This window comes from Oryctolagus cuniculus, chromosome 7 (assembly GCF_051225735.1).
Source record: "Oryctolagus cuniculus isolate XC-2025 breed Fujian yellow rabbit chromosome 7, ASM5122573v1, whole genome shotgun sequence".
Classification (NCBI taxonomy): domain Eukaryota; kingdom Metazoa; phylum Chordata; class Mammalia; order Lagomorpha; family Leporidae; genus Oryctolagus; species Oryctolagus cuniculus.
The window spans coordinates 9,387,912-9,401,758 of NC_142873.1; the positions used below are offsets into that span (position 1 = coordinate 9,387,912).

The 13,847-nt window shown below is 44.4% G+C and overlaps 1 protein-coding gene across 6 annotated transcripts in view; it reads left to right on the forward strand.

Annotated features, from left to right (window-relative positions):
• Positions 1–13,847, forward strand: part of TOR1AIP1 (torsin 1A interacting protein 1) — a 39,486-nt gene that overhangs the window by 3,636 nt on the left and 22,003 nt on the right. For 4 of the 6 annotated variants that reach the window (XM_017345538.4, XM_051858262.3, XM_051858264.3 and 1 more), the window contains exons 2-4: positions 1,154–1,231; positions 8,793–8,852; positions 9,533–9,577. In XM_017345538.4, the coding sequence (XP_017201027.3) occupies positions 1,154–1,231; positions 8,793–8,852; positions 9,533–9,577 (183 nt within the window). The remainder of the gene's footprint in view (positions 1–1,153; positions 1,232–8,792; positions 8,853–9,532; positions 9,578–13,847) is intronic. The other 2 variants (XM_051858263.3, XM_051858266.3) reach the window with 1 other exon arrangement.

Below are 13,847 nucleotides of genomic sequence, written 5' to 3' on the forward strand. Positions count from 1 at the left end.
TCAGTCCCCACGGTGTCCTCGTGGCCCGTGAGCGTGGGGCACATGAATGTGGGTCAGCCCCCTCGGTGTCGGCGTGGCCCGCGAGCGTGGAGCACAGGAGTGTGGTCAGTCCCCACGGTGCCCGCGAGCGTGGGGCACAGGAGTGTGGTCAGAACCCACGGTGTCCGCGAGCGTGGGGCACAGGAGTGTGGTCAGTCCCCTCGGTGTCCGCGTGGGGCACAGTCAGTGTGGGTCAGTCCCCACGGTGTCCTCGTGGCCCGTGAGCGTGGGGCACATGAGTGTGGTCAGCCCCGCGAAGCCCGGCCCTCGCGCCCACGCCCGGCCGCCAAGGCGCGGGCAGGGGAAGCTGAGGCATCTGTGAGGTGCGCACGGGCCCTGTGATGCAGACAGAGGCCGAGGGTCAGCCTAGGTCAGCCCAGGTCAGCGGGCCGGCTGCCGGGTCGTCGCGTATCTGTCAACAGTCGGCTGACGCCTTTGAAGACTTCTTGGTCTCGGGTATAGACACCCAAGACCGTCTGCCACCTCTGTTAGCCTCTCTCTCTCCGAAGATTAGAGACTTGTTGAAGGCGAGGGCCCTAACACATTGACTAAATAGTAACTTAGGGACTTGTGTTAATTTTGTTTCTCCTCCCCTGCTGGGCACCTGGTAGGCCGGCTAAGCACCTGTTACCTCGTGTTGACTCCCCCCCCCCCCAGCCTGATGCAGTGAGCACTTTTCTAAAACATATAAAGAATCGATCTCTATTTTAGTATATCTTCTCAACATTTCACTCTTCCAGCTGCTCTCTTCATCATTTTTGACACTATAGTCCATCTTTTCTTTTAAAAAATGGTTGTAAAGAGAACAATTTCATGTATTTCATAGGTACAATTCTAAGATAACCATTCTTCCCTCCCGTTTAATTTTCTAAAGTATTTTCTGTTGTACAGCAACAATAGCGACTAGTTTATTTTTATATTTGTATGAATTATTTATACCCTGTCCCATACAAGAATTCTAATTCCTAAGTAAACCTAAGTGTGTGTTTCTAAAGAAATTGATTATTTATATTTTTGTTATATTTGCATATTGCTGTTAAATATGCATAACCTGTGTCATTCTCTCCAATGTCACATATTCTGAATGTTAACTCTGGTTCTGTCTGTTCTTTAGAAGATGAACCATCTTCCCAAACTGTTTTAAGTCAAACAGACTCAAAGAAAACTGTCAGGAGAACACAAGAGATTCCAGGTAAGCGTAACTTTTTGTTTTTCTGTTTATCTGCCAACTTTTTCTTAGAAGCAAGGGAGCATCATTTTCTCCTTTTTTAATGATTTCTTTCTTTTAGAAGCAAAGTTACAGAAGTGGGGGGAGACAGAAATTTTCCATCCTCTGGTTCACTCCCCAGATGGCTGCAATGGCCAGAGCTGGACCCGAGGAGCCAGGAGATACATCTGGGTCTCCCACAGGAGTGACAGGGACCCAAGTATTCAGGCCATCTTCCACGGCTTTCCCAGGCACGCTACCAGGGAGCTGGATTGGAAGTGGAGCAGCCGGGACTTGAATTGGACACCCATATGGGATGCTGGGATCACACACAGGGCTTAACCCACTATGCTGCAATACTGCACACACACACACACACCCTTTTGTTTTTTTCTGGAGGGAGAGCAAGCTGTCACCTACTGACTTATTTCCTAAATGCCTGGCTTGGCCAGGGCTGGGCCAAGGGCTGAATCTGGGAGCAGGAACACAGTGCACATCTCCCACATGGGAGGCAGGAAGCTGGAGTCGGCCGCTAGAGCTGGGGTTTAAATCCAGGTACTTTGATGTGGAATGTGGCCGTTTTAACTCTAGGCTAAACACCAGCTCATTTACTTATTTGAAAGGCAGAGTTACAGAGAGGCAGAGAGAGAGAAGTCTTCCATCTGATGGTTCACTCCCCAGATGGCTGCAGTGGCAAGGGTACAAGCACTTGGGCCGTCTTCTGCCGCTTTCCCAGGCCACAGCAGAGAGCTGGACTGGAAGTAGAGCAGCCAGGACGCAAACTGGTGCCCATATAGGATGCCGGCACTATAGGTGGAGGTTTTACCTGCTACACTACAGCACTGGCCCCTCCAGATTTTTAAAATGCACATTACAGATGGCCGTAGTGGTATAGCAGGTCAAGCCACTGCTTGGGATGCCCACATGCCATTGTCAGAGTGCTGGTTCAAGTCCTGACTCCTGCACATCTGATCCAGCTTCCTGTTGGTACATCCTGAGAGACAGCAGATGATGGTTTAATTACTTGGGTCTCTGCAACCCCACATGGAGTTCCAGGTTCCTCTTGGCTTTGGCCTGACCCAGCCCCGGTTATTACAGGCATTGGGGAGTGAACCAGCATATGCCAAAACTTCTTTCTGTCTGTCCCTCTCTGTCAGCCTGCCTTTCAAATAAATAACACTTTGGGTGCTGGCATCGTAGCACAGCAGGTTAAGCCACCATCTGTAACGGCTGCTCCACATCTGATCCAGCTCCTTGCTAGTGTGTCCAGGAAAGCAGCAAAAGATGGCCCAAGTGCTTGGGCCCCTGCCACCTACATGGGAGACCTGGATAGTGTTCTAGACTCCTGGTTTTGCCCTGTCCCAGACCCGGCCATTTGGAGAGTGAACTAGCTGATGGAAGATCTCTCTGTCTGTCCCTCTTTCTCTATAACTCCGCCTTTCAAATAAATAAAATAAATCTTTAAAAACAAAGACAAAGAAATACTTTTAACAGACATTAAAATTAAAATTTGGTGGCTGGCGCCGCGGCTCACTAGGCTAATCCTCCGCCTTGCGGCACCGGCACACCGGGTTCTAGTCCCGGTCGGGGCGCCGGATTCTATCCCGGTTGCCCCTCTTCCAGGCCAGCTCTCTGCTGTGGCCAGGGAGTGCAGTGGAGGATGGGCCAAGTGCTTGGGCCCTGCACCCCATGGGAGACCAGGAGAAGCACCTGGCTCCTGCCATCGGATCAGCGTGGTGCGCCGGCCGCAGCGTGCCAGCCGCGGCAGCCATTGGAGGGTGAACCAACGGCAAAGGAAGACCTTTGTCTCTGTCACTCTCTCTCTCTCACTGTCCACTCTGCCTGTTAAAAAAATAAAAAATAAATTAAAATTTGGGGAGAGAGGATGCTCGACCTAGTGGTTAAGGTGCCACTTGGGATGCCCACATCCCTTACTGGAGTAACTGGGCTCGAATTCTGACCCTGCTCCCAACTCTAACTCCCTGGTAATGCTGACCCTGTGAGGTACCAGCTCAAGGCTCGAGTAGTTGGGTCCTGCCAATCACGTGAGAGACCTGAATTGGGTCCTGCCTGACTCCCAGCTTCAGCCTGGCCCAGCCTCATCTGTTGGGGTCATTTGGTGAGTGACCCAGCAGCTAGGGCTCTGGCTTTCTCTCTCAAATAGATACATAGATGATTATTTTATATATATAAATGGTTTTTTAAGTATTGAAAGTATTTTGAAAAGCTGGGGAAAAGATTAAAATCAGATTAGGGGCATGCGCCATGGCGCACTCCTCCACCTGTGGTGCCAGCATCCCCATATGGGCGCTGGTTCTAGTCTTGGCTGCTTCTCTTCCTGTCCAGCTCTTTGCTGTGGCCTGGGATAGCAGTGGAAGATGGCCCAGGTGCTTGAGCCCCTGCACCCGCATAGGAGACCGGGAAGAGGCACCTGGCTCCTGACTTCGTATTGGCACAGCTCCAGCCATTGCGGCCATTTAGGGAAAGGAAGACCTTTCTCTCTGTCTCTCTCTCCATGTCTGTAACTCTACCTGTCAAAGAAATAAATAAAATCTTTTTTTTTTTTTAAGATTAAGTTCAATTAGTTATTCTTTGTCTTTCAGTTCCATTTCTTTGCAATCTGCTTGTTTATTGATATAAGGAAGGTCACACAATAATAAGTGATTACAGCTCTATTGAAACTGAACATTCTTGGTTTTTATTACTCAGATCCTGGCTTATTTGTATCTAATAAGATTATACTGTATAATTTGAACTATTCTATTCTTGATTTGGAATCAATTTCAGTTTCAAATGAACAGTTATTTGCTCAATTAACTTATTGAAAGATTTATTTATTTGAAAGACACAGCTTCAGAGAGAGGGAGCCCTTCTATCCAGTGGTTCATTCTCCAAGTGACCACAGCAGCCAGGACTGGGCCAGAGTGACGCCAGGAGTCAAGAATTTCATCCAGGTCTCTCATGTGGGTGTCAAGGGGCCTAAGCGTTTGGGCTGTCATCGGCTATCTTCTCCGCTGCATTTAAAGGAAGCTGGACCAGAGCTCTCTGCTATGGCCTGGGAAAGCAGCAGAAGATGGCCCAAGTCCTTGGGTCCTTGCACCCGCATGGAAAACCCGGAAGAAGCTCCTGGCTCCGGATCGACGCAGCTGTGGCCGTTGCGGCCATCTGGGGAGTGAACCAGCGGATAGAAGACCCTTCTCTCTGTCTCTACCTTTCTCTGTAACTCTGTCTTTCAAATAAATAAAATAAATCTTTAAAAAAAAGGAAGCTGGATCAGAAGCAGAACGGCCAAATCTGTAACCAGCACTCTGATATGGGATGTAGGTGTTGCAGCCAGTGGCTTAACCTGCTGTGCCATGGTACTGGCCCCTGCTTAATTCCTTTAATAGACCATGTTAGTGGTTTTAAGATTATAAACTGGGGCCAGCACTGTGGCACAATGGGTTACAAGCCCTGACCTGCAGTGCCAGCATCCCATATGGGCTATGGTTCAAGTCCTGGCTGCTCCACTTCTGATCTAGCTCCCTGCTAATGCACCTAGGAAAGCAGCAGAAGATGACCCAAGTGCTTGAGCCCCTGCACCTCTCTCTTTGTCTCTATTTTTCTCTATAACTCTTTCAAATAAATAAAATAAATATTCCCCCCAAAAAGATTATAAACCATCTTAGAAAAATGTTATATGGAAAGCTATAATCAGATTTTGCAAACCATTTGAAAAAGCCGTAATTTTGAACTTATTTACAGTAGATTCAGTTCTGTGTCCCTTACACTTGAAAAAACAAAAATATATTAATTTTTCAATCCAAAATAAATTTTAAGGAATTACAGAGTTAAGTGCTGGTGTAATGAAGACTGTTGAGCGCCAGCCTAGACCATGGTAATACTGTTAGAGGCTGAGTAGCTTTTATCTGAAATGGTTGGGACCAGAAGTGCTTGAGATACTTTGTTCAGATTTTGAAATATTTGCCTGTATATATAATGAGATTCCTTAGGGATGGAGCCCAAAGTTTAATCATGAAATTCATTTATGTTTTGTATATACACTTTTTGTACATAGCCTGAGGTAATTTTATACACTATTTTCATCATGACCTGTCATATGCAGTTAGCTGTGGAATTTCCAGTTTGTGGCATCACGTAAATGCTCAAAAAATTTCGGATTTGGGAGCATTTCAGATTTTCAGGTTAGGGATGATCAACTTGTATATAATCAAAAATCTCGAACAGTCTTTGGAATGTGTATTAGGCCTGTATTTCAGGGCTGCTAATGAGGCACACGGCTTGCATAACGGGGAGAGAGCAGAGGACTCCTGCCTTGAGCCATGGACTTTGTATTATTTACCCTGGGTAACTCATGGGGCCGCTGGAGACATGAGTTGCACAGGCGAAATCACTTTGTACACTGGAAAACATAGATCATAAGGGATTTGTTTTTATCATAGAACTTTACAAGAGATGTGAGGTTCATCAAATTTTGCTTAACATATATTTCCATTTCTCAAGAAATCTTATCATATAAATGGAAATTGAAAAGACACAACCTTTCCCAGTATAGATAATGGATTGAATGGACCCCCCTGCCCATCCTCCACCCCGTGTCAGTAGCATAGTGCAGTCAGTATAATCAGCAATAAAGATATCCCCATCTGGGGCTGGCACTGTGGTACAGTAGGTGCCAGCATCCGTGTGGGCATTCCACTTCTGATCCAGCTCCCTGCTAATGTGCCTGGAAACGCTGTAGAAGTTGGCCCAAAGGCTTAGGCCCCTGTACTCACATGGGAGACCCAGAAGAAGCTCCTGGCTCCTGGATTCAGCCTGGTCCAGCCATGACCATTTGGGGAGTGAACCAGCAGATGGAAGATCACTCTGCGTTTTCTTTTCTCTAACTCTGCCTTTCATATAAATAAATACATAAATCTTTTTTTTAAAAGAGAGAGATGTCCATATTTGGGAGATTTGTGAGACTCATTGTCTCTTCCTCTGAAAAGATACTTTTTAAAATCTAACTACAGCTAATATTTGGCATATTCCCACTTCATGCATTTCAATAAAAGGAAAAACAATTTAGGGAATTATTAAATAAATGCTTGTAAAGTGTTAAGAAATAATTTAAATGGGAGTAACTTCTTGGTGGAGATCTGTGTTAATTAGAAGTTTAAAGATAGGCCCTTTTTCCTTGTAAAATTGTATACTTTAAATTTAACTTTGGCTTTCTTTTTCCTTTTTTTTTTTTTTTTTTTTTTTTTTAAGATTTATTTAATTTGAAAGGCAGAGTGAAGGAGGGGGAGAGACAGAGAGATCTTCCATACACTGATTCACTCTCCGAATAGTTGCAACAGCCAGGACTGGGCCAGGCCGAAGCCAGGAGCCAGGGACTCCATCCATGTGTTCTGCATGGGTGGCAGGGACTCAAGTACTTGAGCCACCTTCAGCTGCTTTGCCGGGTACATTAGCAGGGAGCTTGATGGCAAGCAGAGCAGCCAGGACTCGAGCCAGGATGGCAGCATTGTAAGCCCCGGCTTAACCCACTGTGCCACAACATCGGCCCTTAGCTGGTTCTGAAATAGCACTAGAAGTGTACATGGGCCACTAGTGTTATCTGGGAGGAATTTATGCAAAGATATCTTCAGAATGTAAGACCTGGGCCAAAGGATCATATTTCAGCCTGGTAAAAACTGTGTCATTTGTTAACCTGTTTTTAGAAAACCTGAAATATTGATTGATTATATTCATACTAGTTTAGAGTATGGATATAGTTTGAAATCCCAGGTTGCTTAATCAATTCAGTCTATATATATATACATACATATACTATTGCACATCTATAGCCAGATTCACTCCTTCTGGGAATCATGAAAGTAATTTTATAATCTAAAAATTATTAGGACAAATGTCATTTACTCTTCCTACCATTAAATAGGCATTTTTGTCCTACCAGTTGTGATTTCCAGCCACATGATCATAAATATTTTTGAATACCTATTGTTTTGTCAAGAAGGCTTGATTCTATAGCTGCATAACATTCATTCATTCTCCAGATTTTTATGTGTGTGTGTGTGTCTCCCTCTCCCTCCCTCCCACTCTCCACTCTCCCTCCCTCCCTCCCTCTCTCTCTCTCTGTCTCTCTCTCTTTCTATACACACACACACACACACACACACACGATGAGGCAAAGAGAGAATGGGAGAATACCTCCAATCCAGTGATTCACTCCCTAAATGTGCACAACCACTGGGGCTGGGCTGTTGCTCCCCCATTCGTGGAGGAACGATACAGGACCCTGCGCTGTTCTTTTGTCTGCTCGGCCCTTCCCGGGTTTGCTGCTGGTTCTTCCCAGATTGGCTGCCGATCCTTCCACCTCCATGGAAGGGCGGCTCCCCCTGCCACTTTCCCCACTTCCGCGGGGGAGCGGCACACCGCCGGCCGGCTCTCTCGGGGGCTGCTCAGGTGTTATCCGGATGTTCCCCTTAGATGTTCCTGGTGCATGTTGTCTCTCTCCTCCTTTATAGTCCTCTTCCACCAATCCCAACTCTGCTACCCACACGCCGAGTACGCTGCTCTCCTCCAATCAGGAGCAGGATCAGCTCCTGCAGGTCATCACTCAAGTTGGCGAGAGGCAGCTGCATAGAAGTTGTTTACTCCCTTCTCAGCGCCATATTGTGGGAGAGCAGATGCATAGAATAAGTCTAAATTCCAGTAACTTAGTCTAGTCCGAGTTGCTCCCCACACTGGGCCGAGGCTGAAGCTGGGAGCCAGGAGCCTGTAACCCAGGTCTGCTGCATGGGTGGTGGGAACTCGAACCATCACTGTTGTTTCCCAGGGTCTACACTAGTAGGAACCTGAAGTCAGGAACCAGAGCTGGGTATCAAACCCTATTACAGGGAACAGGTAGAGCTGCCAGGCTAAATACTAGTCTCATCTAACAGTTTCTAAACATTTTATTTAGTGTTCTTTTCCTTTGGTGCAAATCTGGTCTGCTGAGGAAAAGCTGAATTTCTCCATCAAGACCATGATTTTTAAAAAAGAGTTATTTATTTGAAAGGCAGAGTGATAAAGACAGAAGGAGATCTCTTTCATCCCCAGGTTCACTCTCCAAATGCCCAGAATAGCCAAGGCTGTGTCAGGCTGAAGTCAGGAGCCAAAAATTCCATCTAGGTCTCACACATGGGTAACAGGAACCCAATCGAGTACGTGGGCCATCATCCACTGCCTCCCTGGCACATTAACAGGAGACTGGATTGGAAGCATGGAGTAGACAGGACTTGAACCAGGCATTCTGATACAATATGCAGATGTCCCAAGTAGCAGCTTAGCCCACTGTGCCCCAGTACCCTCCCTGATCATAAATTTCATATGGCAGGAAGCTTGTCTCTGGTTTACTGTTGTCACTAGTTTGCAAGAGGCTGTCTCTTAGCGAAGAAGCCTGTCTCTGGTTTTCTAGAAAGCTGCATAGGCTTTTGATACATAAATATGGGAATGATTGCATAATCAATCTAGTGTGTTTCACATTTTACTTACTTTTAAATGTGTTCTCTTCCTGTATTAGTGTTGAGTGAAGATCCTGTAATCAGCCTCTGTAGACCCCCTCTAAGAAGCCCACGATCTGGTAAGAGATCGCTTTGACTGTTAAAACTTTTCTACAAATGTAGAGGACTACACGTATTCAAAACTCAAAATGGAGATTTAAGGAAATTCACTTATAAATAATCTTTTTTCTCCCTTTTTAAACACAGATGTAGGTCTGTTGAGTACTCTTTTCTGCACCTTCTTGATTCTATTTTTATTTAGCATATGTCAGGAGATTCATACCAGTATAAAAAAGACTTCCTTTGTTCTTTTTCAATGTTTATTTCTTATATGTTGATGTGGTTATTTGTTGGTAACAAGACTGAGGCTTTGTGGCTAAGAGCTGCAGACTTTCCCTGCCTGTTACATTTCTTTTTGACTAAAACTTTACAAAATATATTTACAATATATAATGGGTTCATGACTCTGAAAGAAAAGTATTAAGATCACTCAAATAAATCTACTTCTACTTAGTTTTCTGTGTTTATTGGATGCTTTATCATGAGAACTAAAAAGGAAACTTATCTTTATGTTACGTTTCTGCTGCTTCTCAGCCTTCTCTTTAAGAATTACGTTTTTTTTTTTTTCCAGTAGATGGTTGACTCCTTTTAAATGCTGTAATGATAAAATCTGTTAAGGTTTTGATGCTGAAGCTGTGGTCAAGAACCATATGATGCATTTCCTGTACCATTCTAATCCTTTCCTTGTTCTCTCTTGCAGATTCAGCAAACAAAACAAATGAAAATACTAAAATGAGTGAATTAGGTTCGTTTATCTTTTAATTCCTACAGGTTGTTTTTGAGAGTTCTGCTTATCAGTAGAATGCAAGAGTACACGTTTGGGCACTGGCTTTAGAATGTTACTTCATTCATTATCTCAGCTTGTAGGTACTGTCCTGATCTTACTACCCTTGCTTTTTGTTCTGTCTGTAATTATCTTATTTAAATTTATACAAGAGTATGGTAACAAATGAACTTAGTTTTGATTAATATAAAGAGAATAGATTTCACATATTTCATAGGTACAGTTCTGAGATGATAACCAAAATTCCCTTCCCCCCACTCCCTCTCTCAGTCCCCCTCCTTTCTTCCTTTTTTTCTTTAATTTTTTCAAAGACGTGTTTTCAATCTCTGTAATCACGGGCTCAGTTTGCCACTAACATGATATTCAACAAGTGAAAGGTAGGAAGATATCACACAGTTCCACAGGAGTGCATACAAGGGCTAAAAACAGCAATCATAAACAAGAGGTCTGGCTGGTCCCTATGCATCTTTTTATATTCTGTATTAACTGCCATATGCCAGAGAAAACATATGATATTGGTCTTGTCTTTCTGGGACTGATTTGTTTCAATAAGTGTGATAGTTTCCAGTTGCATCTGTTTTGTTGGAAAAGCGAGGATTTCATTTGATTTCATTTATTTACGGCTGAGTAGAATTCCATAGTGTATGTGTATTATACCACATTTTCTTTGTCCAGTCACCAGTTGATGGACATCTGAGTTGCTTCCATGTCTTAGCTATTGTGAATTCAGCTGCAGTTTTCTGGGGGTACAGATAGCTCTTTCATGTGCTGATTTCATTCCATTTGGGTAAGTTCTCAGTCAGGAGTAGGATGAGGAGGGCATCCATTTGCAGATTTCTGGGGAATCTCTATTCTGTCTTCCCTATGGTTGTACTAGTTTACATTTCTACCAACAGTGTATTAGAGTACCTCTTACCCCACAACCTCACCAGCATTTGCTGTTTTTTGATTTTTGGATGTTAGCCATTCCATCTGGGGTGTGGTGAAACCTCATTGAGTTTTTTATTTGCATTTCCCTGATGACTAGTGATCCTGAGCATCTTTTCATTTATCTGTTGGCCATTTGAATTTCATCCTTTAAAAAATGCCTGTTCATGTCCTTTGCCGTTTCTTAAATGAATTATTTGTTTTGTTGTTGTTGAGTTTCTTGAGCTCTTTATATATACTGGATATTAATCCTTTATTAGTTACATAGTTTGCAAATATTTTCTCCCATTCTGTCGGTTGCCTTTTCACTTTGTTGAGTGTTACCTTGGCACTGCAAAAGCTTCTTAACTTGATGTAAACCCATTTGTCTCTTTTTGCTTTTATTGCCTGTGTGTCTGGGTCTTTTCCTATGCCAGTGTCTTGCAGGGTTTCCCCAATGTTGTCCTCTAGTGACCTGGTGGTATCAGGTTGTAGATTTAGATCCTTGATCCATTCTGAGTTGATTTTTATATAAGGTGTAAGAGTTAGGGTCTTGTTTCATACTTCTGCACGCATAGATGCAATTTTCCCAGCACCGTTTGTTGAAGAGACTGTCCTTTCTCCAGGGATTGATTTTAGCTTGTTTGTCAAAGATTGGTTGGTTGTAGCTGTGTGGATTAATTTCTAGGGCTTCTGTTCTGTTCCAGTGGTCTACATGTCTATTTTTGTGTGAGTAACAAGCTGTTTTGATTATAACTGCCCTGTAGTATGTTCTTTTTTTTCTTTTTTCAGATCTTATTTATTTATTTATTTGAGAGGTAGAATTACAGACAGTGAGAGGGAGGGACAGAGAAAAAGGTCTTCCACCTGCTGGTTTACTCACCAGATGGCTGCAACGACTGGAGCTGAGCTGATCCGAAGCCAGGAGCCAGGAACTTCTTCTGGGATACCCATGCGGGTGCCTAGGCCCAAGCACTTGGGCCATCCTCCACTGCCCTCCTGGGCCATAGCAGAGAGCTGGATCAAAAGAGAAGCAGCTGGGACTAGAAGCAGCACCCATATAGGATGATGGCGCCGCAGGCGGAGGATTAACCTACTGAGCCACCGGGCCAGCCCCCATACTGTGTCTTTTATTTATTTATTTTCTATTTTTGACAGGCAGAGTGACAGTGAGAGAGAGTGACAGAGAGAAAGGTCTTCCTTTACCGTTGGTTCACCCTCCAATGGCCGCTGCAGCCGGCGCACCGCGCTGATCCGAAGCCGGGAGTGAGGTGCTTCTCCTGGTCTCCCATGCGGGTGCAGGGCCCAAGCACTTGGGCCATCCTCCACTGCACTCCCTGGCCACAGTAGAGAGCTGGCCTGGAAGAGGGGCAACCGGGACAGAATCTGGTGCCCTGACCGGGACTAGAACCTGGTGTGCCGGCGCCACAAGGCGGAGGATTAGCCTATTGAGCCACGGTGCCGGCCCCGATACTGTGTCTTGAAATCTGTATTGTGATACCTCTGTCTTTGCTTTAGGTATTTGGGATCTCTTGTGTTTCCATGTGAACTTTAGCATCATTTTTTTCTAAATCTGAAAAGAATGTCCTTTGTATTTTGATTTGGATGGCATTGAATCTGTAAATTGATTTTGGTTGTATGGACAATTTGGTGATATTAATTCTTCCAATCCACAAACGAAAGATTTTTCTCTGTGTGTGTGTGATCTTCTATTTCTTTCTTTAATATTTTGTAATTTTCGGCCGGCGCCGCGGCTCAATAGGCTAATCCTCCACCTGCGGCACCGGCACACCAGGTTCTAGTCCCAGTCGGGGCGCCGGATTCTGTCCCGGTTGCCCCTCTTCCAGGCCAGCTCTCTGCTGTGGCCAGGGAGTGCAGTGGAGGATGGCCCAAGTGCTTGGGCCCTGCACCCCATGGGAGACCAGGAGAAGTACCTGGCTCCTGCCATCTGATTAGCGCGGTTCGCTGGCTGCAGCGCGCCAGCCATGGCGGCCATTGGAGGGTGAACCAGCGGCAAAAGGAAGACCTTTCTCTCTCTCTCTCTCTCTCTCACTGTCCACTCTGCCTGTCAAAAAAAAAAAAAAAATTTTTGTAATTTTCATTGTAGAGATCTTTTATATCCTTGGTTAAACTGATTCCAAGGTATTTGAATTCTTTTTTCCTTTTGTAGTTACTGTGAATGGGACTGATCTTGCCTCCTCTTTCTCAGCAATGGCATTGTTTGTGTATACACAGGCTATTGATGTTTGTGTGTTGATATTTATATCCTACAACTTTACAAAACTCTCTTATGAGTTCCAGTAGTCTCTCAATGGAGTCTTTTTTTTTTTTTTTTTTTTTTTTGACAGGCAGAGTGGACAGTGAGAGAGAGACAGAGAGAAAGGTCTTCCTTTGCCGTTGGTTCACCCTCCAATGGCCGCCGCAGCCAGAACGCTGCGGCCGGCGCACCGCGCTGATCCAAAGGCAGGAGCCAGGTACTTATCCTGGTCTCCCATGGGGTGCAGGGCCCAAGCACTTGGGCCATCCTCCACTGCACTCCCGGGCCACATAGAGAGCTGGCCTGGAAGAGGGGCAACCGGGACAGAATCCGGCGCCCCGACTGGGACTAGAACCCAGTGTGCCGGCGCCGCAAGGCAGAGGATTAGCCTAGTGAGCCGCGGCGCCGGCCAATGGAGTCTTTTAATTTCCTTACATATAGGGTCATTTTATTAGCATTTGTTAAATTCACATTGTCAAGAAAAAGATAATGATTTAATAATTAAGATTTTTCTCCTTAATTTAGAACCTATATTGAGATATTTTCAATAAAAATTAGTGTCTTTTGCCATGTGTGTTGATCTGGATTAAAATTTTTTCAGCATTTGTCTTGGTATAGGACATAGAATGCCAAGATCTTGGCTTTAAGTGGACCCACATTAAATGTGGTTGAACTTAGTTTTAAATTTCCTTTTCTAAACTTGTAGATGAGGCAAAAAGAGGAAACTGTCATTTTTCTTTATAAGTAGTTGCAACTTCCTCTATTAAATTCATCTTTTGCTTAAGCTCAGGCTGATTTCCTTAGAGATTAAGGATTTGTAGTATATGGGTACTGAAAATGATCCTCGCAGTGTGCAGTTGCTCGTGTGTACTTTAACCCACCAGTTTCCCAAGGGTACTGTTTAAAAACTCAGTGTTTTAAGCCATACATTCTTAGTTGGAAAAGAACTTGGAGTTGAAATAATGCAACACTTTTCCTTTGTATGCAAGATTAGAAATCATTTTTATAAATGATGTATAATACAAACTACTTAAAAGTGCTTTCCATTTTAAAGTAGTTTTCTGTGAG